The sequence below is a fragment of the Herpailurus yagouaroundi genome, unplaced genomic scaffold (assembly GCF_014898765.1).
Source record: "Herpailurus yagouaroundi ecotype Mexico unplaced genomic scaffold, PumYag 203, whole genome shotgun sequence".
Lineage (NCBI taxonomy): Eukaryota > Metazoa > Chordata > Mammalia > Carnivora > Felidae > Herpailurus > Herpailurus yagouaroundi.
The window spans coordinates 4,715,153-4,740,646 of NW_024412434.1; the positions used below are offsets into that span (position 1 = coordinate 4,715,153).

General features: G+C 36.9%; 1 protein-coding gene across 1 annotated transcript in view; it reads left to right on the forward strand.

Annotated features, from left to right (window-relative positions):
- Nucleotides 1-25,494, forward strand: part of LOC121014636 (coiled-coil domain-containing protein 7-like) — an 82,649-nt gene that overhangs the window by 34,539 nt on the left and 22,616 nt on the right. The window contains exons 4-7 of the mRNA XM_040451032.1: nucleotides 4,020-4,186; nucleotides 6,237-6,298; nucleotides 7,376-7,432; nucleotides 20,583-20,665. Of these exons, the coding sequence (XP_040306966.1) occupies nucleotides 4,020-4,186; nucleotides 6,237-6,298; nucleotides 7,376-7,432; nucleotides 20,583-20,662 (366 nt within the window). The 3' untranslated portion in view covers nucleotides 20,663-20,665. The remainder of the gene's footprint in view (nucleotides 1-4,019; nucleotides 4,187-6,236; nucleotides 6,299-7,375; nucleotides 7,433-20,582; nucleotides 20,666-25,494) is intronic.

Sequence of the window (25,494 nt, forward strand, 5' to 3'; positions counted from 1 at the left end):
CCCCCCCCCCCCCGTAACTATTTTTTTTTTCTTTCCTTTCTCCCATGGTCTTCTATTAAGTTTCTCAGATTCCACATATGAGTGAAAACATGGTATCCATCTTTCTCCTGACTGACTTATTTCACTTAGCATAATACCCTCCAGTTCCATCCATGTTGTTGTGAATGGCAAGATTTCATTCTTCTTCATTGCTGAGTAGTAGTCCATTGTATATGTACACCACGTCTTCTTTTTCCATTCATCAGTTTATGGACATTTGGGCTCTTTCCATAATATGCTATTGTTGATAGTCCTGTGGTAAACGTTGGGGTACATGTGCCCCTGTGAATCAGCACTCCTCTATCCTTTGGATAAATTCCCAGTAGTGCAATTGCTGGGTCATAGGGTAGTTCTATTTTTAATTTTTTGAGTAATCTTCACACTGTTTTCCAGTTTGCATTCCCACCAACAGTGCAAGAGGGTTCCCGTTTCTCCACATTCTTGCCAACATGTGTTGTTTCCTGAGTTATTAATTTTAGCCACTCTGACTGGTGTAGTTTTGATATATATTTCCCTGATTATTAGTGATGTTGGACATCTTTTCATGTGTCTGCTAGCCATCTGGAAGTCTTCTTCGGAAAGTGTCTATTCACGTCTTCTTCCCTGGAATAAGTTTCATCCTTCTTCACTGGATTATTTGTTTTTGGATGTTGAGTTTGGTAAATTATTTAAAGATTTTGGATACTAACCCTTTATCTGATGTGTCATTTGCAAATATCTTCTCCCATTCCACTGGTTGCCTTTTAGTTTTGTTGATTCTTTCCTTTGCTGTGCAGAAGCTTTTTTTTTTTTTTTTATTGATGAGATACCAATAGCTCATTTTTGCCTTTATTTCCCTTGCCTTCAGAGACATGTCAAATAAGATGTTGCTGTGGCCGCGGTCAAAGAGGTTGTTGCCTGTTTTCTCCTCTAGGGGTTTTGATGATTTCCTGTGTCACATTTAGGTCTTTCATCCATTTGAATTTATTTTTGTGTATTGTGGAAGAGAATGTTCCAGTTTCATCCTTCTGCATGTTGCTGTCCAGTTCTCTCAGAATCTTGCTAAAGAGACTATCTTTTTTCCATTGGATACCCTTTCCTGCTTTGTCGAAGATTAGTTGGCCATACATTTGTGGGTCCAGTTCTGGGTTTTCTGTTGTATTCTATTGGTCTATGTGTCTGTTTTTGTGCCAATACCATACTGTCTTGATGACTACAGCTTTGTAGTAACAGGCTAAGGTCTGGGATTGTGATGCCTCCCCCTATGTTTTTTCTTTTTCAACATTACTTTGGCTTTTTAGGGTCTTTTCTGGTTGCATACAAATTTTAGGATTGTTCTAGCTCTGAGAAGAATGCTGGTGCTATTTTGATTGTGTATTGAATGTGTAAATTGCTCTGGGTAGTATGGACACTTTAACAATGTTTGTTCTTGCAATCCATGAGCAGGGAATATTTTTCCATTTCTTTGTGTCTTCAATTTCTTTCACAAGTGTTCCTTAATTTTCAGAGTACAGATCCTTTACTTCTTTGGTTAGGTTTATTCCCAGGTATTTTATGGTTCCTGGTGCAATTGTAAATAGATCAGTTTCTTTATTTCTCTTTCCAATGCTTCATTATTGGCGTATAGAAATGAGACCTATTTCTGTACATTGATTTTATATCCTGCAAGTTTGCTGAATTCACATACCAGTTCTAGCAGCTTTTTGGTGGAGTCTTTTGGGTTTTCCATGTAAAGTATCATGTCATCTGCAAAAAGTGAAAGGTTGACTTCTTCTTTACCAATTTGGATGCCTTTTATTTCATTTTGTTGTCAGTTGTAGCTAGGACTTCCAACACTATGTTAAACAACATTGGTGAGGGGTGCCTGGGTGGCTCAGTCGGTTAAGTGTCTGACTTCAGCTCAGGTCATGATCTCATGGTTTGTGAGTTCAAGCCCTGAGTCAGGCTCTGTGCTGACAGCTCAGAGCCTGGAGCCTGCTTCAGATTCTGTGTCTCCTTCTCTCTCTGCCCCTCCCCAACTTGTGCTCTCTCTATGTCTCTCAAAAAATAAATAAATGTAAAAAAAAAACAAAACACAACATTGGTGAGAGTGGACATCCCTGTCATTTTCCTGACCTCAGGGAGAAAGCTCTCAATTTTTCCCCATTGAGGATGATATTAGCTGTGGGCTTTTCATATATGGCTTTTATGATGTTAAGGTATGTTCCTTCTATCCCAACCTTTTGGGGGTTTTTATAAAGAAAGGATGCTGTATTTTGTCAAATGTTTTTTCTGCGTCTATTGACAGGATCATATCGTTCTTATCCTTTCTTCTATTAATGTGATGTATCACATTGATTGATTTGAAAATATTGAACCAGCCCTGTAGCCCAGGAATGAATCCCACTTGATCGTGGTGAATAATTCTTTTTAATATACTGTTGAATGCAATTTGCTAGTGTCTTGTTGAGAAGTTTTACATCCATTTTCATCAGACATATTGGTCTGTAATTCTCCTTTTTTGTGGGGTCTCTGTCTGGTTTGGGAATCAAGGTAATGCTGGCTTCATAGAATGAATCCAGAAGCTTTCCTTCCGTTTCAATTTTTTGGAACAGCTTGAAAAGGATAGGTATTAACTCTGCTTTAAATGTCTGGTAGAATTCCCCTGGGAAGCCATCTGGCTCAGGACTCTTATTTATTGGGGATTTTTGATAACCGATTCAATTTCTTTGCTGGTTATGGGTCTGTTCAGATTTTCTTTCTTCCTGTTTGAGTTTTGGCAGTGTGCGGATGTCTAGGACTTTGTCCATTTTCTGGGTTGTCCAGTTTGTTGGCATATAATTTTTCATAGTAAGAATGAATTTTTAGATGAGAGTTAATAAATTGATAACTGTGGCTGATTGCTACATCACTTTTTAGATCCATTTATGATGGTTTTAGATTCCATTTATGATTTGGCAATGTATCTTATATACCAAATTATGTCCTCTCTTTGGGATCGTGCCTTTGTCCATAGAGTTTCCATACATCTCTTCCAGTTGTCCTGTATCCCCCAGTTTCAGACTTCCAGAACATTGCCCAGTGTTTACTTCTTGCTGTTATATCCTAATTCCATTTCAAGTAGCCATTACTAAAATGTCTCTTTTAAATTCCCATTGCTAGAATTTCTCTTTGCTAGGTTTTAGGACTATGCCTTGACTACTACTACTTTTTTCTTTTTAGCTTTCCCTCACATCATAAGGGTCAGAGGTATATATGTGTGTGGATCTCTGCTATTCTGAATTTTTTTTTTTTTTACCTCCATTGCTACTCTGATTGCTTATGTCTCCACATGTTAGCTGTTTGATATTTCTTTCATTTTTTTTATTTTTTATTTTTGTTTGTTTTGTTTTTTTGGATGGGGGGGCATTCATCTTGATGAACTTTCTTTAAATAGACTTATTGTCTATAATACCAGTTATGGTCTATCATCTTATTCTATGGATCCTATTGATTTTCTGACTGCTCATTATTCTGTAGCTTGGTCTGTTCAAAAAGTCTTGAGACATCCAAATGGGTCTCAGTTTTCCACATACAGATGGAAGAATGCCAGTTTCATGGACTTATATATTAACTTCTGGGAGTTAGTAGTAGAAAGTATTGCTTTTGAGAGCAAATTACTGTATTTCCATATTTATCACAGGTAAGAGTATTCTTAAAAAGGATTTTGGGAAATCAATTATTTTAGAATTCTCTTGTAAATATTTTGAATTACCGTTAATTATTCTGCTACAATTGTTATTGAACTTGCTTAAAATTCTCCTATATTAAGGATTAGTTTTGACATGTAAAAGTCAATACTTAACTATAATTCTGTTGCTAGATAATTACTCTTAAATTATATTTATAAAATATTATTATTTCATTGTAGTTATAGATAAAATATAAAAATTATGTAACTTGTAAATAAAATGATGACATTTCTTTGAGATATAGTTGCAAAATGGGTATTTCTTAAGTAACTGGCTAATTTTATGTTTTAGATAAGTAAAGATCAAAATTTTTTAGAAACAGAGTTTCCAGCACCTGACAAAACGGTCACTTTAAGCCTTGCACAAGTAGTAAAGCAGGTGCAAAAACTAGAAGAACTGAAAAATCGTCTTAAACAAGAGTCTTTATACTCCTTGAAAGCCTTGTTGTCTAAACCCAAGTAAGTAAAATATAAGAGTTAATAGAATTCAAAACAATAAGAGTGGGTATAAAGTAGTAACACATGTAATGGTTCAGATATTGTGCTGTATGTAGTTTCTAAATCATATCAAATAGTATACTCAGCTTGCTCCTATTTGAAATTTTTGACAGTTTGAAGTGGCACCGGAAAATCAGTAGTCACTAGTCACATCTAGCTACTAAAATTGAAATTCAGTTCAATTTTATTAAAAAGTCAATTCTGCATTCATACTACCCATATTTCAAATGCTTAGTAGCCACATGTGGCTGTTGCTAGAAAGTTCTGTTGGAATGGCTGGCTTAAATATCTGGCTTTTAAAATATTCTCTCAGTTTGATTATGCAGCTTCTATAGTAAATAGGAAACTAAGATAAAGTTATTTATGAACAGCATCATTAAAAATTTCATAGGGACAGGGATATGTTCTAAAGAAAAATTCTCTACTTTCTAGTTGTGGAAAGCCTTTTTTTTTTGACAGATGGGAGAAAGATTCAAATGATTGATTACAATGATACTCCTATTATCTGACTTTTGATATTTGAGGTTTATCTGTCTTGAATTTAATAGATGACTAAATTATTATCATGGAATAACTTTTAGGACTTTTTTTTCCCACCTCACATAGTTACTTCTTTTGTGTGTGGTGAAAACACTTTAAGATTCACTCTTAGCAAATATGAAGTATACATTAATATTGTTAACTGTAAACAGCATGCTATACATTAGATGTCTGACATATTCAACTTTTGTTATTTTGTTATTTTATTTTTTGTTTTAATTCCAGTATAGTTAACATACATCATTATATTAGTTTCAGGTGTACAAAATAGTGATTTAACAGTTCCATACTGGTGCTTATCATGACAGATGCACTCCTTAATCCCCATCACCTATTTTACCCATCCCTCCTCTCACTTCCCCTCTTACAACCATCAGTTTGTTCTCTATAATTAAAAGTCTGCTTTTTAATTTGTCTTTCTAGCTTCCCCCCCCCCTTTTCCCATTTCTTTGTTTCTTTTTTTTAAAGTTTATTTTGAAAGAGAGTGTGAGTGGGGGAGGGGCAGAGAGGGAGAGAGGATCCCAAGGGGCTCCATGATGTCAGTGGGGAGCCTGATGTGGGGCTCAGTCTTACCAACTGGGAGATCATGAACTGAGCTGAAATCAAAAGTCAGACTCTTAACTGACTGAGTCACCCAGGGGTCCCTGTTTTGTTTCTTAAATTCTACATATAAGTGAAATCAGAGGGCACTGGGGTTGCTCTTGGCAAGAAGGCAGGGCAAACAGCCTGTGGACATACAGCGTGGAAACAGTGATCTGAAGAGTACTACTTTCTGAGATATGTACTCTAATATCCCAATTTTAATAGATGAAGAAACTAAAAGTCAGAGACATTAAATAACTTACCCAAGGTCATATAATTAGTAAGTGGGAAAGACAAGTTTTGAGCCAAGCAGCTTGTCTCTAGAACTTGTGCTCTTAATAATTTCACCATTAAAAGAAATATCCTATTTTTATTCAATTTACTTTTGCTATTTTTTTTTTAATTTTTTTTTCAACGTTTATTTATTTTTGGGACAGAGAGAGACAGAGCATGAACGGGGGAGGGGCAGAGAGAGAGGGAGACACAGAATCGGAAACAGGCTCCAGGCTCCGAGCCGTCAGCCCAGAGCCTGACGCGGGGCTCGAACTCACGGACCACGAGATCGTGACCTGGCTGAAGTCGGACGCTTAACCGACTGCGCCACCCAGGCGCCCCTACTTTTGCTATTTTTATTAAGATTGTTGTTGATATACCTAATTATATTCATGGAATACATAGAATTTTTAGAATTACATAATGTGACTTTTATACTTATTTGCTTGGTACTAATTAATTTACCTTACTGTCTGTGAATAAAAGTTAAAAAATATGTTAAATTTTATTTTACAAACTGTATAATATCTAGAGCATATATTCTATTTATTAAGTGTAATTTAAACTCTTATTCTTTGATAATAAATACATGTTGTATTTATTGAAATTTAAACAGGCATAGTGAAAATTTACCAGGAGCATTACAAAGTTATGAAACCATACAGCAGATAATTGAAGGTGATAATATTTTATACATGTTTAGCATTATAAGTTTTTTCTATATTACATTAACATTTGAGACTTAGTTTAAAAATTTATATCCATAAAATTATATAATAGTAAATTTAAAGATATATTCAATAGTGAGTTTGATATTTTCAATAAAAGTTATTATGTTTCAGATTCTGGGAGTTGTACAAAACGAATAAACCTTGGTTGTTACCACCATAAAATACACAATGCAGTAAGGACACAAGCACATTATGTATCATTTTAATATAGTGTAATACATGAGAATGCATGATAAAGGTTATGTGTGATTTTCAGTGAATCCACAGAGAGCCAGTTTGTTCAACCTGAGGGAGTTGGAAAGATTTTATGCAACTGTAAAGGACAAAGGATCCTTTGTCCTTTACATAATAGGATCTAGTCAAATGAAGAAGGGAGATATCTGTTTTTTTACGAAGAAGACCTAGTATGAGCAAAGAGCGTGAATAGGGAATTGCAAGTGGAATGGTATTAGAATTTGGAGCTAGAAGGTAGGGATAAGGTAAGAGAGAGCCTAGTCAGAGGGATCGGATGCTGTGCTAGCGAACTTTTTTTTCCTCGTATATACTAGGGAATCGCTGACGACTTTTTGTAAGAAAGTGACATTGTTGGATTTAATTGTAGACAGATTATTCTGGCCACATTGTAGAAGCTATATTTGGGGACTAGGTATAGGGAAGGGAAGTTATTGCTGTGTTTTAGATGTGTGATAAGTTCTTATATGAGAGCATAAATAAACAAGAATCGGGGTAGATTTGAGAAAATTTACTGGTAAAATTGGGAAAACTTGGTGATTAGATATGAAAGGAAGGGAGATTAAATCATGGTAACATTAATTAAAAGAATGTAAGAGGAACAAGTGTTGTTGAGAAAATGATGAGTTTATATTACTCAATTGTTATATACATTCATTCAGATATTACCATTTGGTGCCTGATTGGGAGGCTTTCCACTGTTGGGAGCTCTATTGTTTTTCTTAGAGTTTTCTTTAAACTCAATATGTATAATTGATATATTAAACATATGACAAATTTACTATTATTTCAGAATTCATAAAAACCCACCCAACTAAAGAATTTATAGATGTTTCTGCAACTGATCCACGTAAGTTTCCACTCATTTAAACATTATTGTGTTAACAACTTGTGTCAAGTGCATTAATTTCTATAGTTTTCTATAATTTAAAGTTATTATAAAGTAATAACATAGAGTCCCTGGAGTTTGGAGCCATACAGTTGAACTGACTATCAAGCAAGTATTGAAATTCCTAATTAAGGCTACATGCTACAAAAAATAGACTCATTTTTGAGGACGGAGGATTTAAAAACAATTTTTTTATGTTTATTTTTGAGAGAAAGAGCATTAGCAGGGGAAGGGCAGAGAGAGGGAAACACAGAATCCAAAGCAGGCTCCAGGCTCTGAGCTGTCAGCAGAGTCAGACACAGGGCTCAACTCAAACTCATGAACCTTGAGATCATGTCCTGAACCGAAGTCAAGCACTTAACCGACTGAGCCACTCAGGCACCCCAAGGGATGGAGGAGTTTTGGTTGTGATTAGAGTATGCTGCTGAAATGTTTCAGGCGTGCCAAGCCTTTGAGATGGAACAGCAATAAACTTAAAAGGTCATTTGTAGATTTTGTTTCTGTGAATTATAGATCAACTCATATGCACTAATTCTTTGATAACAGCTGAGTACCAATTGGTTCATGAATATAAAGAGCTGCTAGAACTGCTCTGTTGAACTTCTGACTACTTATCAACAGAAAGGAGAAATTACCTTGCTTATGTCAAGATAGTAGAAAGAATTTTGAAACAATGATGTAATATATGCTGTAGAGTACAATTTATATTATAAGCTAGAAAATAAAACTTGCGTAGAAAAGGTTGACAGGAATCCTGTTCTCTTTCCACTTCGGCTTTAAACCCTAGTGTTGCCATATTTAAACCAAAGGCTTTGTTTCCGATTCTGTGTCTCCCTCTCTCTCTGCCCCTCCCCCGTTCATGCTCTGTCTCTCTCTGTCCCAAAAATAAATAAACGTTGAAAAAAAAAAATTAAAAAAAAAAAACAAAGGCTTTAATTCAACAGTGATTAATTCTACAGCTTGATTCTACAGTGCTCCCAAATTCTGTAGAGACCTTTGATCCAAAAGTCCTGACTGACTACATGAGTAGAAAGCTATCTAGAGCTTTGGAGTGGGTAGTGAAAGTTTCTTTTTACATCCAGGAAAACTCTCTGCACATCTCTAGGGCTGTCTTTCTGAATCTGTGCAGCTGTCTTCTCTCTAATACTGTGTCCTGTGAATTCTAGCTGCTTTGGGCTTCCAAAAATCTAAACTTTGTCTCTGAACCCCAGGAGAGCAGTAGACTCTGGGTCCCCCTTCCTTATGCTGTGGCCTGGAAACTTCAGGAAGTAAGATGGGGTTATCAAAGGGCTCTGTTCCTTTCTTTTCCTTCTGCTTGTTTTCCAATGTCTGAATATTGCTGTTTTACATATTTTCCCCCAAGATTTTAATTGGCTTAAGGTAAAAGAATAATTCTAGTCCCTGATGCTCCTTCATGGACAAAAACAGAAGTCTCTATGCCCACATATAGGCTGATTGGAACACATCCTCTAACCACAAAACCAAAAGAATTAAATATAATAGAAGTGTTACTGATTACTTAAAAATGTTCTCCTTTTGTCTGTCTCTGTCTCTTCATTCATTTATTTAATTGAGGTATAATTGACATACATTACATTAGCATCAAGTGTGTGATATTTGTATAATTTGCAAGATGATCATCACAATAAATCTAGTTCGATTACAAGAATTTTTTGTTCTTGTGATGAGAACTTTCAAGATCTACTCTCTTAACAACTTTCAAATATGCAATACAGTATTACTAACTATAGACACCATCTGTACATTATATCCCATAACTTACTTATTTCGTAACTGGAAGTTTGTACCTTTTGACCTCTTTCACCCATTTTTCCCACCCCACCTCCACCCCCCATTCAACATACATATATACATGTTCAACACACATATATGTTCTGTGTATCTATGAGCTATCTTTTTCCATGACAGCTGCCGCAGTCCCTGCGCTCCTTTAGTATAAATATGCTTTCTCTCAGTATTATTCAGTTTTACTTGTATATGCTCTCTTTTTCTGCTAAGTGTACCCTTTTCATATTCTCTGGCCAAACTTTATTCTCTTCCCATTCTCTAAATTTGATATCATAGCCTAATCAACAAGGCACAAGTTATCTTTGTATTCCACTCTGTGTTTATACTATTTAACTTTGATATTGCTTCATTTCATAATTAATGAAATTTATTTCTTTACAGCAGTTTTAGGTTTATGGAAAACTTGAGCAGAAAGTACAGAGTTCCCATATACCCATTCTCTGCTGCCTACTCTCTGCACAGTTTTATTAACATTTTTCATTAGTGTGCTACATTTGTTAAAATTGATGAACCAATACAATACAATATTAATACAATATTATTAATTAAATTCCAAGCTTACATTGGGTTCAATCTTTGTGCTACAGAGTTCTATAGGTTTTGACAAATGTATAATGTCATGTATCCACCATTACAATATCATACAGACAGGTTTCACTGCCTTGCATCACATGTTCTACCTATTTATTTCTCCTTCCATCTACCTGAGTCCTTGGCAATCATTAATCTTTTTGATGTCTCTGTAGTATTGCCCTTCCAAGTATGTCATATATTTGGACTCATACAGTCTTTCCTTTACTTAGCAGTATGCATTTAAATTTCCTTCTTAATGATTTTTGTGGTTTTATAGTTGATTTATTTTTATTAATGAATAATAATCCATTATATGGATGTACCATAGTTTGTTTAATCCATTCATCTACTGAAGGACAACTTGGTTGCTTCTGAGTTTTTGCAATTAAAGAAAAGCTGCTAAAATATTATTTTGTGTGTGTGTGTGTGTGCATGTTTTTCAGCTCATTGGGGTGAATACCAAGGAGTGCAATTGCTGGGTCATATAGTAAATGTATGTTTAGTTTTTTAAGAAACTGCTAAACCATCTTGCAAACGGACTGTATCATTTTGTATCCCCACCATCAATGAGAATAAGAATTCCTATTGACCTATATCTTTGTCAACATTTGGTGTTACCAGAATTTTGGATTTTAGCCATTCTAAAAGTTTTTGCTCTAATTTGTAATATCTGATGTTGAGATTTTTTTCATACTTTTTTTTGCCATCTTTGGTGAGGCATTTGTTCAGATCTTTTACTAATTTTAAAATTTTATTTATTATTTATTTATTAAAGTTTATTTATTTATTTTGAGAGATGCAGAGACAGTGTGACTAGTGGAGGGGCAGAGAGAGAGGGAGAGAGAGAGAATCCCAAGCAGGCTCCACACTATCAGTGCAGAGCCCAAAGCAGGGCTCAAACTCATGAAACTGCAAGATCATGACCAGAGCTCAAGTTGGACGCTGAACTGACTGAGCCACCCAGGCACCCCTAAAATTTATTTATTTAAATTCAAGTTAATTTCACTCTTATGTGGGTCCTGAGAAACTTAATAGAAGACCATGGGGGAGGGGAAGGGAAAAAAAAGTTAGAGAGGGAGGGAGCCAAACCATAAGACTCTTTAAAAAAAAAAATTTTTTTTTAATGTTTATTTTATTGAGACAGAGAGAGACAGAGCATGAATGGGGGAGGGGCAGAAAGAGAGGGAGACACAGAATCGGAAGCAGGCTCCAGGCTCTGAGCCATCAGCCCAGAGCCCGAAGCGGGGCTCGAACTCACAGACCGCGAGATCGTGACCTGAGCCGAAGTCGGAAGCTTAACCAACTGAGCCACCCAGACGCCCCAATAAGAGACTCTTAAAAAAAGAATAAACTGAGGGTTGATGGGGGGTGGGAGGGAGGGGAAAGTGGGTGATGGGCATTGAGGAGGGCACCTGCTGGGATGAGCACTGGGTGTTATATGGAAACCAATTTGATAATAAATTTCATATTAAAAAAAATAAATTCAAGTTAACATACAGCGTAGTGTTGGTTTCAGGAGTAGAACCCAGTGATTCATCACTTACGTATAACACCCAGTGCTCATACCAACAAGTGCCCTCCTTTATACCCATTACTTATTTAGCCTGTTCCCCACCCATCTCCTCTCCAAAAACCCTCAGTTTGTTCTCTGTATTTAAGAGTCTCCTATGGTTTGCCTCCCTCTGTTTTTATCTTGTTTTTCCTACCCTTTCCCTGTGTTCATCTGTTGTGTTAAATTCCAAATATGAAATCATAAAAATTGTCTTTCTCTGCCTGATTTATTTCACTTAGCATAATATACTCTAGTTCTGTCCTCACACCAGTCAGAGTGGCTAACATAAAAAATGCAAGAAACAACAGGTGTTGGCAAGGATGTGGAGAAAGGAGAACCCTCTTGCACTGTTGGTGGGAATGCAAACTGGTGCAGCTGCTCTGGAAAACAGAGTAGAGGTTACTCAAAAAATTAAAAATAGAACTAACTACCGTATGACCCAGCAATTGCAGTACTAGGAATTTATCCAAAGGATACAGGAGTGCTGATTCATAGGGGCACATGCACCCCAATGTTTATAGCAGCTCTATCAACAATAGCCAAAGTATGGAAAGAGCCCAAATGTTTATCAACTGATGAATGGATTAAGAAGATGTGGTATATATACACAATGGAATACTACTCAGTGATGAAAAAGAATGGAATCTTGCCATTTTCAACAACGTGGATGGAACTGGTGGGTATTATGCTAAGGGAAATAAGTCAGAGAAAGATGGATATCATATGATTTCACTTATATGTGGAATTTAAGAAACTTAACAGATGAACATATTTGTATGGAACCACAAAAGACCTTGAATAGCTAAAATAATCTTGAAAAAGAAAAGCAAAGTTGGAGGCGTCACAATTCTAGGCTTCAAGTTATATTAGAAAGCTATAGTGATCAAGGCAGGATGGTACTGGCACAAAACTAGGTCAGTGGAACAGAATAGAAAACCCAGAAATGAGTCCACAACTATATGGTCAACTGATCTTCAACAAAGCAAGAAAGAATATCCAATGGAAAAAAAATTCTCTTCAACAAGTGGTGTTGGGAAAACTGGACAGCAACACACAAAGAATGAAACTGGACCACTTTCTCACAACATAAAACCAAGTTCAAAATTGAACGTTTGGTTTTTTAACTCAATATTTACATTACATGAAAATAGTTTATATCTCCATTTTTAGGTCTTGGTTTTTTGCAATGTTTTATAGTTTTTAGAGAAAAGTTCTTATAGTGTTTCATTAAATTTATCTGTAGGAGCTTCATTTTTTGGATACTAGTGAAAATGAAATTAAAAAAAATATTTTTCCAAGTTGGAAGACTTATTATATATCTGTAATAGTTAAGATAGGGAAAGAAAGACAAGTAAGCCAACTGAATAGCATTGAACCCCAAATCAGACATAATGCATTTAGGTATGTGATATGTAACAAAGGTGGCATTACAGATAAGTTGAGAAAACATGGGGTTTTCAATAAGTGGTATTATGATAATTGATATGTATATGGGGAAAATAAAGTTGGAGCACTCCCTCATAGCATATTTGAAAATTAACTCCATGTCATTAAACACCTACATATGAAAGGCAAAAGTTTACATATTTTCTTGGATTATTTACAAGAATATCCTCATTACTGTGTGGTAAGAGAATGGCTTTTAATACTAGACATAAAAGTACCAGTCATAAGAGATAAATTTGATAAAATTGACTATGTTAAAATTAAAAATTTGTTTGTCAAGAGATACCATCAGGAAAATTTGAAATAAATCGTAGTGGAAAAAGAGATTTTGATTACCTGAAACTGTTGAATGATTAGCATACAGAAGACATAAGGAATTGTTATAAATCCAGAAAAAATGACAATTATCTTTTGGATAAATAGGAATTTAACCAAATAATAAATCCAGATATCTAAGACCGAATAATCAAGGAATTGCAAACTAACCACAATGGGAAACTGTTTCATACCTCTCAAATTGTCAAAAATTAAAAAGTGTAACAATGTTAAGTGTTAACAAGGGTATATACCAACAGGAACTCTTCATATGCATAACTTTGAAAAATAGCTTTTCTTTAATTAAGTTGCAGATGTGCATACCCTTAGACTCTTTTTTCATAGCCTTATTGATATATAATTGCATATAACATTGTATAAGTTTAAGGTAATCAAAATGATTTGATACACATATATTGCAAAATGCTTACTGCAATATGGGTAGTTTATTTATCCTGTATCTCTTATAATTACCATTTTGTTGTTGGTGTTGTTTTGGTGAGAACATTAAAACTCTACTCTCATTGGGGCGCCTGGGTGGCGCAGTCGGTTAAGCGTCCAACTTCAGCCAGGTCACGATCTCGCGGTCCGTGAGTTCGAGCCCCGCGTCGGGCTCTGGGCTGATGGCTCAGAGCCTGGAGCCTGTTTCCGATTCTGTGTCTCCCTCTCTCTCTGCCCCTCCCCCGTTCGTGCTCTGTCTCTCTCTGTCCCAAAAATAAATAAATGTTGAAAAAAAAATTAAAAAAAAAAACTCTACTCTCAGTGCAGCTTTCAAGTATACAATACAGTATTAACTCCTGTCAGCATGTTGTATATTTGATTCTCAGAACTTATTCATATTATAACTGAAAGTGTGTACCCCTTGACCAACATCTCCCCATTTCCCCCATGCCACAGCTCCTGGAAACCACCATTCTATTCTGTTTCTTTTTCAATATTTTATATTCCACATGTAAGAGAGATCATATAGTATTTGTTTTTCTCTTTCTGAATTATTTCAGTTAGCATAATGTCCTCAGGGTCCATCTGTGTTGTCACAAAGGGCATAATTTCCTTTTTTTATGGCTGAATAATCTTCCATTGAATGTATATGTGTATGTACACACACACACACACCCCTCACATTTTCTTCATTCATTCATCTGTCTATGGACTTCTAGATTGTTTCCACATGTTGGCTATTGTAAATAATGCTGCAGTGGGTGTGGGAGAGCAGATGTCTCTTTGAGACAGTGATTTCATTTTATTTGGATATATACCTAGAAGTAGTAGGATGGCTGGATTATACAGTAGTTCTATTTTTAATTTTTTGAGGGACCTCCATACTGTCTTCCATTGTGGCTGTGCCAGTTCACATTCCCACCAACAGTACACAGTGTTCCTTTTTCTGCACACCTCACCAACAACTGTTACCTCTTGTCTTTTAGATAATAGACATTCTGACAGGTGTGAGATGATATCTTACTGTTGTTTTGATTTACATTTCCCTGATGGTTAATGTTGTTGAGCACATTTTCAAGTACCTGTTACCATTTGTATGCCTTTGGAAAAATGTCCATCCAGGTATTCTGTCCATTTTTTATTGGATTAAAAAAACATATTTTGGATATTAACTTCTTACCAGATATATGGTTTGCAAACATTTTTCCCTTCCTATAGCATGCCTTTTCATTTTGTTGATGTTTTCCTTTGCTGTGCAGGAACTTTTTAGTTTGATGTAGTCCCACTTTTTCTTGTTTATTTATTTCACGATATTTTTCAACTCCAAAATTTCTATTTTTTAGATGACTTATATGTTTGTTGACTGTCTCATTTTTCTCTTGTATTATTTTATCTATATCATGAAATTGCTTATATGTGTTCTCTTGTAGCTCTATGAGCATCTTCAGAAAAATTATTTTGGGTTCTTTGTTGGGCAAGTCCTATATCTTTATTTCTTTGGGGCCAATTACTGGGGATTTACTATATTCCTTTGGTGGAGTCATGTTTTCCTGATTCTTTGTGGTTCCTGTATTCTTGCATAGTTGTCTACACATTTGAAGAAGCAGTTAGCTGTTTTAGATTTCATGGACTGAGTTCAGTAAGGAAAGATCTTCAACTGCAGGTGGGGGGATGCTGAAGAGTGTCATGACCCATGTCTAATGGTGTGGGGCAAATGAGGGGGCATGTGGCAGAACCAGATCTCAAGTATTGTGATTTGCCAGCTCAAGCCATTTCAGCCCACAGCATCAACAATTTCATGGTCTTTGGCAAATATTACAGGGGTCTGCAGAGAGTTCAGAGGCTCTTGAGGTCCTTAGCATTGTTTCTAGGGTCAACTGCAAGGGACCAGAACAATCAGTGATTTGGCCAGAGCTGGTGGTATACACAATCTTGGCCAAGGGCCTCAGCAGGTGTGTGTGTAGTGGCAGTGGCCAGTTGTAAAAACATAGGTAGCAGTGGGGGCCAGGGAAGACATCCAGGGCTAAGCCAGTTGTGGGCACACAGATAGCTTGGGGAACCTGACTGTCTGTGTGCACTACTATGGCTTCTGGGTTTTTTATAGCCATACAGCAGTGGAGGCTGGTAATAGGCTAGGGGTCTGTGGATAAATAGTTGGAGGGTTTAGCTACAGGTGAATGCAGTGGTGCAGGACAGTGACAGAAGACAGAGCCTCCTCTACAGAGGCCTGCAAACAGCTGCGAAGATTTGGCTATTGGCAGTGCTCTTCTATGACTGCATAGTCTCCTTCTGGGCATGTGCATGGCAGTAGAGGCTGGTGATGGGTTGAGTTGGAAGCATGCAGATGTACGAATGGAGGGGCTAGCCCTGAATGAGCGTATGGTGGTGGATGTTGGCCACAGGGATCTAGGCTGGTATTTTGCACTCCTATAGCCACATAGTCATAGGTTTGCTGCTTGTGTGGTTCTTGGGCTCCAGTGGTGGTGGTAGTAGGTGTGTGTGGTGGGGACTGAGGGGAGACATTAGCCATTGCAAATACCTGTGGGACAAAATCCATTGAAATTTGCGGGGTGTTCTCAGTGGCTGTGCTGGCCATTGGTTTCTTCAGTGATGAAAGCTGCTGTGGTCATCTGTGGAGCAGGTCACGGAACTACAGTCATTCACATCTGTGTGCTTATATTGGTAGGACCTGCTCTTTTTCCTTATTTCTAGCTGTATTTATGTGTCCTAGCTTTATCTGTCTCTGGGTGGGGTGAAACCTAAGCAGATCCTTTATGGAGTGGAGGAAATGCTAACCCAACTCTCTTTTTACATGCCAGGGGAATTCTTTCTATCTGGGAAGTCCCAGTTTGGTGCTAAGTAACAGTTTGGTGCTAAGTAAGGCTTGGGGGATAGGATGATGTAGGCAAAAAGAAGCTTTTATTCCTCTCATTTTAAAGCAGTTAATTTTTCTCAAGTTTTTTTGTTTCAGTGTGTGGCTAAAGTTTTTTAAGTGGACTCTGGAACTCTCCCTGAGTTGTTTTCATTCATGGAAAACGTTTTAATGGTTGATCTTTGTGGAAGCATGGAAGCTGGGTCTCCTACTCTGCCATTTGATACATGTGAAAGAATTTTCATACCAAGTTTTTTTTTTTTTGTAACAGCCCCCAAATTGAAGATCCTAAATATTTGTAGAGTAGGGTGGATAAACAAATTGTGGTTTATTTGTGGAGTGGAAAATCTTACCATAATGAAAAATTTAAAATAGCTACTCAGAATACCATTAACTTTTGAAATGTGATATTGATTGAAAGAAGCAAGTCATAAACACAGGGAGTGCTTTCATTTGTTATAAATTAAAATCTGGGAATATATGTTGGTTAAGGATATTAAAAAATATAGAAAAGATATAAAGATGAGAAAAAAAAACAGGATAGTAAGTTGAAGGAAAGCGTTATGAATAGGGAGGGACACATAAAGAGCTTCTAGGATATTGGCAATCCCAGGTATCCAGTTGTTGATCTTGAGTGGTGGTTTGGTGGATGCTTGCTTTGTAATTATTCATTAAAATGTAAATATATTTTTATGTATGATTCAGTAAGCATGATTATAAAATATAAAATAATACTAAGGGGATTAATTTCTTTTTTTTAAATATGAAATTTATTGTCAAATTGATTTCCATACAACACCCAGTGCTCATCCCAACAGGTGCTCTCCTCAATACCCATCACCCACCCCCCCCTCCCTCCCACCCCCCACCAACCCTCAGTTTGTTCTCAGTTTTTAAGAGTCTCTTATGTTTTTGTTCCTTCCCTTTCTAACCTCTTTTTTTTTTTCCTTCCCCTCCCCCATGGTCTTCTGTTAAGTTTTTCAGGATCCACATAGGAGTGAAAACATATGGTATCTGTCTTTCTCTGTATGACTTATTTCACTTAGCATAACAGTCTCCAGTTCCATCCACATTGCTACAAAAGGCCATATTTCATTCTTCTCATGGCCAAGCAGTACTCCATTGTGTATATAAACCACAATTTCTTTATCCATTCATCAGTTGATGGACATTTAGGTTCTTTCCATACTTTGTCTATTGCCAATAGTGCTGCTATAAACATTGGGGTGCATGTGCCCCTTACATCAGAAATTTTGTATCCTTAGGATAAATACATAGTAGTGCAATTGCTAGGTCATAGGGTAGATCTATTTTTAACTTTTTGAGGAAGCTCTATGCTGTTTTCCACAGTGGCTGCACCAGTTTGCTTTCCCACCAGCACTATAGCATTCTATTTTATGGTTATGTATTAATTTATAATTCTCCCATAGATGTTCATATAGGTAATTCCTATATTTCTGTTTCTATGGGGAGTAACTCCTGTTAGCATATTTGTATAAACATAAACATGGAAACAACATGCATTTTTAGACTGGCTAAATGAATTATGGTCCATTCATAGCAATGGCTTTTAAATAGAAAAACTTTTTTAAAAATAAATATATTTTAAAACTTTAAAAAATAGAATAGCATTTAAAAAGAATAGCTTTACATAAACTCTTAGAGACATTTTCCTTGAGATTTAAGGGGATACAAGATAAAAGCATTTTAATTTATATTTTACCCCATTTTTATAATCCAGCTATGTATATGAATCCTAGATGCTATCTCTTAGAACTCGTCCAAAGAGGAAAAAAACTATCCATTGATAAGTGATATTCATTAAATATTAATAATTTCTATCAATTCATTAATAAGATACAACAGCTTTTATAAAAGAGATAAAAGGAGTCCCCCTTCCTCCACAATATGCAGCTAAATCTCCTGTTACCATTTTAACTACCTCAAACTTACCTCACAGGCCACCTTGTTAACCAGGGTACTCTTCTCAGGAAGAGGATCTTCACTGGAACATGTCAGTAAGACTTAGAAATGGAGGTGACTGGCTGGCTCAGTCAGTAGAGCATGCAACTCCTGAGTTGTGAGTCTAAGCCCCACATTTGGGTGTAGAGATTATTATTATTAAAAATAAAAAAATCTAAAAAATAAAAGAAATGGGTTTCCTGATTTTTTTTTTTTTTTGGTTTTCAAATTATTCATAATAAGAACTTGAAGAATAACAATTGGTTGATTACTCAAGCTATTCCACCTGGTAATGGAAACATACTATTACCATCCGTAGATTCTATGATACTGGGTAGAAATTCCGGGGTAGAAATTAGTAGAGTCACAGATGGGGGCCTGTCTTAGTTTGGACTGCTCTAACAAAATACTACAGATTGAGTGGCATAAACAACAGAAATTTATTTCTCACGATTCTGAAGGCTGAGAAGTCTGAGATCAGTGTTCCAGTATGGTTGAGTTCTGGTGAAAGCCTTCTTCCTGGTTTGCAGATGGCTCTTTTCTTGCTGTATCCTCAAATGATGGAAAAGTAGAGCAAGTAAGCAGACTCTGTTGTCTCTTATATCTCATATGCCTACTGATTTAATTACCTCTCAGAGGCCCCACCTCCAAGTGTCATCATATTGGAGATTAGAGTTTGAACAGATGAATATTGGCCCATAGCAGGGCCTATTCTCCCTCTTGTGAAGTGTGATGGAAATAACAGTTTGTGTTCTTTATAATTTTTTACTATATCCAGGGCATAATTTTACATCACACCCTATGCTATTAGCAAATTAACCTTAAAAAGTCATATGGTAGGGGCACCTGTGTGTCTCAGTCAGTTGAGCATCCAACTCTTGATTTTGGCTCAGGTCATGATCTCACAGTTCATGGGTTTCAGTCCCGTGTCGAGCTCTGTGCTGACAGTGTGGAGCCTGCTTGGGATTCTCTCTCCCTTTCTCTCTGCTCTTCCCCTGCTTGCACGCTGTCTGTCTCTCTCAAATAAATAAAGTTAAAAAAGGTGATATGGTATAATATTTTATGGAAACATTTTATGTTATTCTCCCTTGCCTATAAAAAATTCTAAATTTGAATCTTCAAAAGTTAACTTCTTTCAGTATACCCTTTGAATATTTAAGGAGTATTGATCCTCCTAAAGCAGTTTCTGATTTACTTGTTTTCTTTGTATATTTGACTTAGTTGGTTCCCATTATATATGTTGCACATTTCTACCTTTCCTATCTTTACTTCTGATGTTTGCTTGTCTTCCTACTAATTAAGGTCTGTCCCTTCCTTAAGACTCAGCTGATCTCTATCCTTCTCCTTTCTCTTCTCAGCTCCTAAACATTTATTATATTTCTCTATACCACTATTTTGACGTGTGGAATAGAAATAAATATAACTGATACTTAGGAACTGTGGAATGCTTCCATATTATTTAACATTATCCGTGTATATTTATTTTATGTTTGGTTTATCTAGCAGCACACTTAATGAAGGGACTGTCCTCTCTCATATGCTTTTTGTCACAAGATTGAAGAATCTTGTATTATTACCCTGAGAGTTCATTGATTATATGGATTCTCATTATGCTGGTTTCTTTTTAAGTAGCATTTTAGTTAAACTTTTCAGTTATTTGATTCAGGTGGAAAACTTAACAAGCTTGTTAGGGTCTTCCCATAGACCTTATTGATTTAGTGGCATCATCCAAAGCAGTTTTTTTTTAGAATCTTAGAGTCCTCTTATATGCAATGTTATAAGGAGTTCACACACACATTGACCTCAATCCAATTTTGTCACTTAATAGATGCATAGTTTTGATCATAGCTTTAACCTCTCTGAGGCTCAATTTATTTATTTGAAAATGGTAAGAATATCTTCTTTTTTTGGTTATTTTGAAGATTAAAAGAATGTAAAGTAGCAAAGTGACATATTGGGTATTTAATAAAATGGAAACTATTTTTATCATAAGCATTTTGTTCTTTGGATACACTTGTGACTTTGCTGTGTCTTCATGTTTGTCTAGTTCTCACACATATAGCAGTGATTTATATCAGCGTAGAGGTATAAATTCAGCCATTTGTAATACCTTTGAATGTTTTCCCTTTTTTTCACAATAGAAACTGCTTGTTCACTGACTAACCGATTGAATGTCATGTTGAAAATGTTTGAAAAACAGTCACATATGTTGGAGAGGTAAGCTTTTAAAATAACTCCTTTTCCTAATTATGAAAATGAGTATACATTTATTTTAAAAAATTGGAAACAAGATTGTTAAAAAGGTTTGGTGTTCTTATATAAACTTTTATGATATGTATAATTTAAAAATTTTTAATTATAATCATGTAGAATTTCAAATTGTATAGCCACAATAGAAAACAGTATGTCAGTTTCTAAAAAGAAAATTAAAGTACAATTACCCTATGATCCAGTAATTTCATTTCTAGATATATGCCCTGCAAAATTGAAATCAGAGTCTCAAAGATATTTATACACCCATGTTTACTGTAGCATTATTTACAATAGCAAAGGGTGGAAGCAACCCAAGTGTCCAACATGTAAATAGATAAATAAAATGTGATATATACATACAAAGGGATATTTTTTAGTCTTAAAAAGAAAGAAATTCTGACATATGGTACATGAATGAACCTTGAGGACATTATACTTAGTAAAATAACCCAGTCACAACAAGGCAAAGTTACATGATTTCACGTATATGAGGAACCAGAAATAGTCACTGTGGATTACCTATAGTTCTTTCAGGTGGCTAAGATTATATTAGTTACAAAATTGGTATGTTGAAAAAGCATGTCTTGTAGAATGAAATCACAAAGGAATTTTTTTTTTCAACGTTTATTTATTTTTTGGGACAGAGAGAGACAGAGCATGAACGGGGGAGGGGCAGAGAGAGAGGGAGACACAGAATCGGAAACAGGCTCCAGGCTCTGAGCCATCAGCCCAGAGCCCGACGCGGGGCTCGAACTCACGGACCGTGAGATCGTGACCTGGCTGAAGTCGGACGCTTAACCGACTGAGCCACCCAGGCGCCCCACAAAGGAATTTTTATTTGGACACTTTGGGTTCATTTATATTTGCTAATTGGGGCTCATTTTCCTCCTGCTCCAGGAAAAAAACTGAGGTAGGACCATGACTTTTTTGATCACTTTTAACTAATAATTAATTTAAATTTAATTTAGAAACACTGTATAAATTGGGAAATTAAAATTCTATGTCAGATATTACAGTCAATATTTTAATTTTTATTCAAAGTTAAGACTTTTCTCCCTTTCCCCTCACCCAGTATCCCAGCTGGTGCCTCCTGGAGGTTATGATTAGCTTTTCTTTTTCATTACCTCCTTTCTGACTAACTAATTACAGTTTCTGTTCTCCATGTGTTTGGGAAGAGAGGAAATAAAGATAACGTATACAGGAAAAGTCTTACTTGACTGTCACTGCCTTCTTTTGCCATAATTACAGATAACACATACCAAATTTTCTAAGCATTCTTCTTACAGTGCCTCTCACTAGGCTTGAGATCAGGGCAAACATATTCTCCTCTCAAGGGTTTGGATATGGCTCAAGACACCCAATAGCTACCTGCAGAGAAATCCCCTTTCTAAATCTTCTTTCCTAACCCTTTTATATTGTCTACATCAGTGAAAGGTTTTAGTGTACTTTCTTGGCTGCCAACTTTTTTAAAGTGCAAATGGTCATCTGCCTCACCTATTACTATTACTGGGAGTTTAGGATCTCTGTAAATGCTTCCTTTAACAACTTGTTACAGTCACATCCTTGAAAATTCTGTTAAATATAGGGTGTGGCAAAAGTCTTAGCATAGTTTTAAACTTTAATAACTTCAGAACTATAATGATACAATTGTTCAAAAAACATTTTGAAATTTGATTATATATGTTTCTTTCACACTTATTTAAAAATTCTGAATAATAATTAAACTTTTTTTTCAGTTAAAGTTTTTTGTTTAGGTCAGCATTTTCCATATTCAGAGGGACTGCAACAAATTAATTTATTGTTCAAAGTTCACAAAACTAAGTATATTAAAGAAATGGAAATAAACTTTCAAAGGTTTAATTTTTTTGTAAGTCTGTAGCATTTATATTTCTGAGATCATTGAAGCTAAAACTATACTAAAACTTTTAGAACATTCTCTGTTGAACTTCTACCATGTGACTGAGTGCTTGCGACAAAATCCCTACTCAGATTAGTCTGAGCAAAAGACTTACTGAACCTCACAACAGCACTATGGCTCAATCTCAGAAACAGTTATAAACCAGACCGTGAACACTTTGAAGATACTGTTTTTTCCTCTTAACATGAGCTTCATTTTCTTCTAGTGCATATCTCTTGTTTCTATTTTCTTTTTTGTTTATTTTTTGCCTATAGGTGGGAATCCATGATTGCTGGCAATTCCTAAGGTTTAGTCTTTCAGTCACTCTGAAAGATAGTATTTGGATTTTCCAAATCTAAAAGTCCTAGGTGAGAAAATCATTGGTGCAACTTGGAGACAGGTTCCTATTTCTGAACTGACCAATCAACTGTAGCTAAAGACTTATGGTCCTATGAGCTCTCTCAGAAATTATATTGATTCAGAGGGGTATATTGATTCTAGTAGTTCCCAGAAAACAGAGGCGGGGGCTACTGAGGTGCTCAGTGATGAGCATGTTAATATAGGATAACATAGGAAAAAGGAGTGTATTTCATTATTGTGTGTGAATTATACACTAGCATGACAGGGCAATTATCCTGGTCTTTTGGGAAGCTAATAGACTTATTCTTCAGGGTCTGGTCACTTCACTATCTAGGTGTTGGTCTGTGGATATTGGGAAGGGGAAAAGCAAGCACAGACCCACTGGACCTTGAAAAGTTCTTTCTTCAATTATGGGAAAAATTGGGATTCCAATTAGAGATTGGATAATAGGACGGTTTGTGAAGGCATAATACCTCTTTGGTGAACAGAGTGCTGAGAGCTAGTGTCCAGTGTTGCGGATGTCAACATTGGTGAGAACATTGCCCATCGCCAAGATCATGTGTGGTCGTGAAGGCAAATAGGCCCATTAAGAAATCCATCATGAGGTTTTCTTTCTAATGAGACATAGGGGTCAGAAGTAAGGGTAGTAGCCTGTCTTGCTTTTCAAGCTGTAGCCCTGTACATGTATCACAGGTAGTTGTAGTTATATCAAAGGAGGAAGAGTCATAGTGTCCAGGCAGAGCACTGGCAAGGTAAAAGTATCCATTTGGCCCAAACATAATGACAGCTTTTTTCTTCACACCTTCAAAAAACTGAATCTAATGTTGATTACAGCCCTAAATGTAAGAAAACAAAACCGTACATATAGGGAAGGCATTTTACTCTATCAAAATTAAAAACATCTTATTCAAAAGGAATCAAAGTTAAAAGATAAGCAGTGAACTGTGAGAAAATATTTGTGCATGTACAATAGAGTGGAGTGAAAATAGGAATATATAATTCTTAAAAAAGGCAAAAAACCCTTAAAAATAGGCAAAGTAGGGGCACCTGGGGTGGCTCAGTCGTTAAGCCTTGGACTCTGGTTTCTGCTCATGGTTTCATGGGTTCAAGCCCCACATTGGACTCTGTGTTGATGGTGTGGAACTTGCTTGGGATTTTCTCTCTCTCCCTGTGTCTCTGCCCCTCCGCCACTCATGGTGTCTCTCTCTTTCTCTCAAAATAAATAACCTTAAAAAAATAGGCAAAGCTTATAGATAATTTAAGGAAGAAACAAAAAAAAAGTGGCCAATAAATGTTTTAGGGGATACTCAGTCTGACTTGTGATTAATGAAATACAAAGCAAAACAGCAGTGATGTATTTTTTTTGCCATTGGTTTAACAACAAGTAAACATTTTCCTATTGCAAATCTTGATGGAGATGTAGTACAATGAATACTTTTAAAAAATCAGTACAATAGGAATTGCCCATTTTCCAGGACAAGTTAGCAAAATTTACTTAAAAAATAGAGTTTTAAATCTATCTTAGATAAAGGAATATGTTCAAGGAGACATATGTAAAAAGGAACTTATTGGAGAGAGAGGGAAGATGGCGGCGTAGGAGGACACTGGGCTCACCGCGCGTCCTGGTGATCACTTAGATTCCATCTACACCTGCCTAAATAACCCAGAAAACCGCCAGAGGATTAGCAGAATGGAGTCGCCGGAGCCAAGCGCAGACAAGAGGCCCACAGAAGAGGGTAGGAAGGGCGGCGAGGCGGTGCGCGCTCCACGGACTGGCGGGAGGGAGCCGGGGCGGAGGGGCGGCTCCCCAGCCAAGCAGAGCCCCCGAGTCTGGCTTGCAAAAAGCGGAGGGGCCTGATGGACTGTGTTCTGACAGCAAGCGTGACTTAGCGTCGGGGAGGTCATAAGTTAACAGCTCTGCTCAGAAAGCGGGAAGGCTGGAGGACAAAGGGAAGGAGAGCTGCTGAGCCCCCGGACGACAGAGCTCAGTTTGGTGGGGAACAAAGGCGCTTGCCAGCGCCATCTCCCCCGCCCATCCCCCAGCCAAAATCCCAAAGAGAACCAGTTCCTGCCAGGGAACTTTCTAGCTCCGGGCAAACACCCAACTCTGCGCTTCTGCAGAGCCAAACCTCCGGCAGCGGATCTGACTCCCTCCTGCTGCCACAGGGCCCCTCCTGAAGTGGATCACCTAAGGAGAAGCAAGCTAAGCCTGCCCCTCCTGCCCCCGTGCACCTTGCCTACCCACCCCAGCTAAGAACCAGATCCCCTGCATCACAAGCCTGGCAGTGTGCAAGTAGCCCAGACAGGCCACCCCACCCCACAGTGAATCCCGCCCCTAGGAGAAGGGAAGAGAAGGCACGCACCAGTCTGACTGTGGCCCCAGCGGTGGGCTGGGGGCAGACATCAGGTCGGACTGCGGCCCTGCCCACCAACTCCAATTATACACCACAGCACAGGGGAAGTGCCCTGCAGGTCCTCACCACACCAGGGACTATCCAAAATGACCAAGCGGAAGAATTCCCCTCAGAAGAATCTCCAGGAAA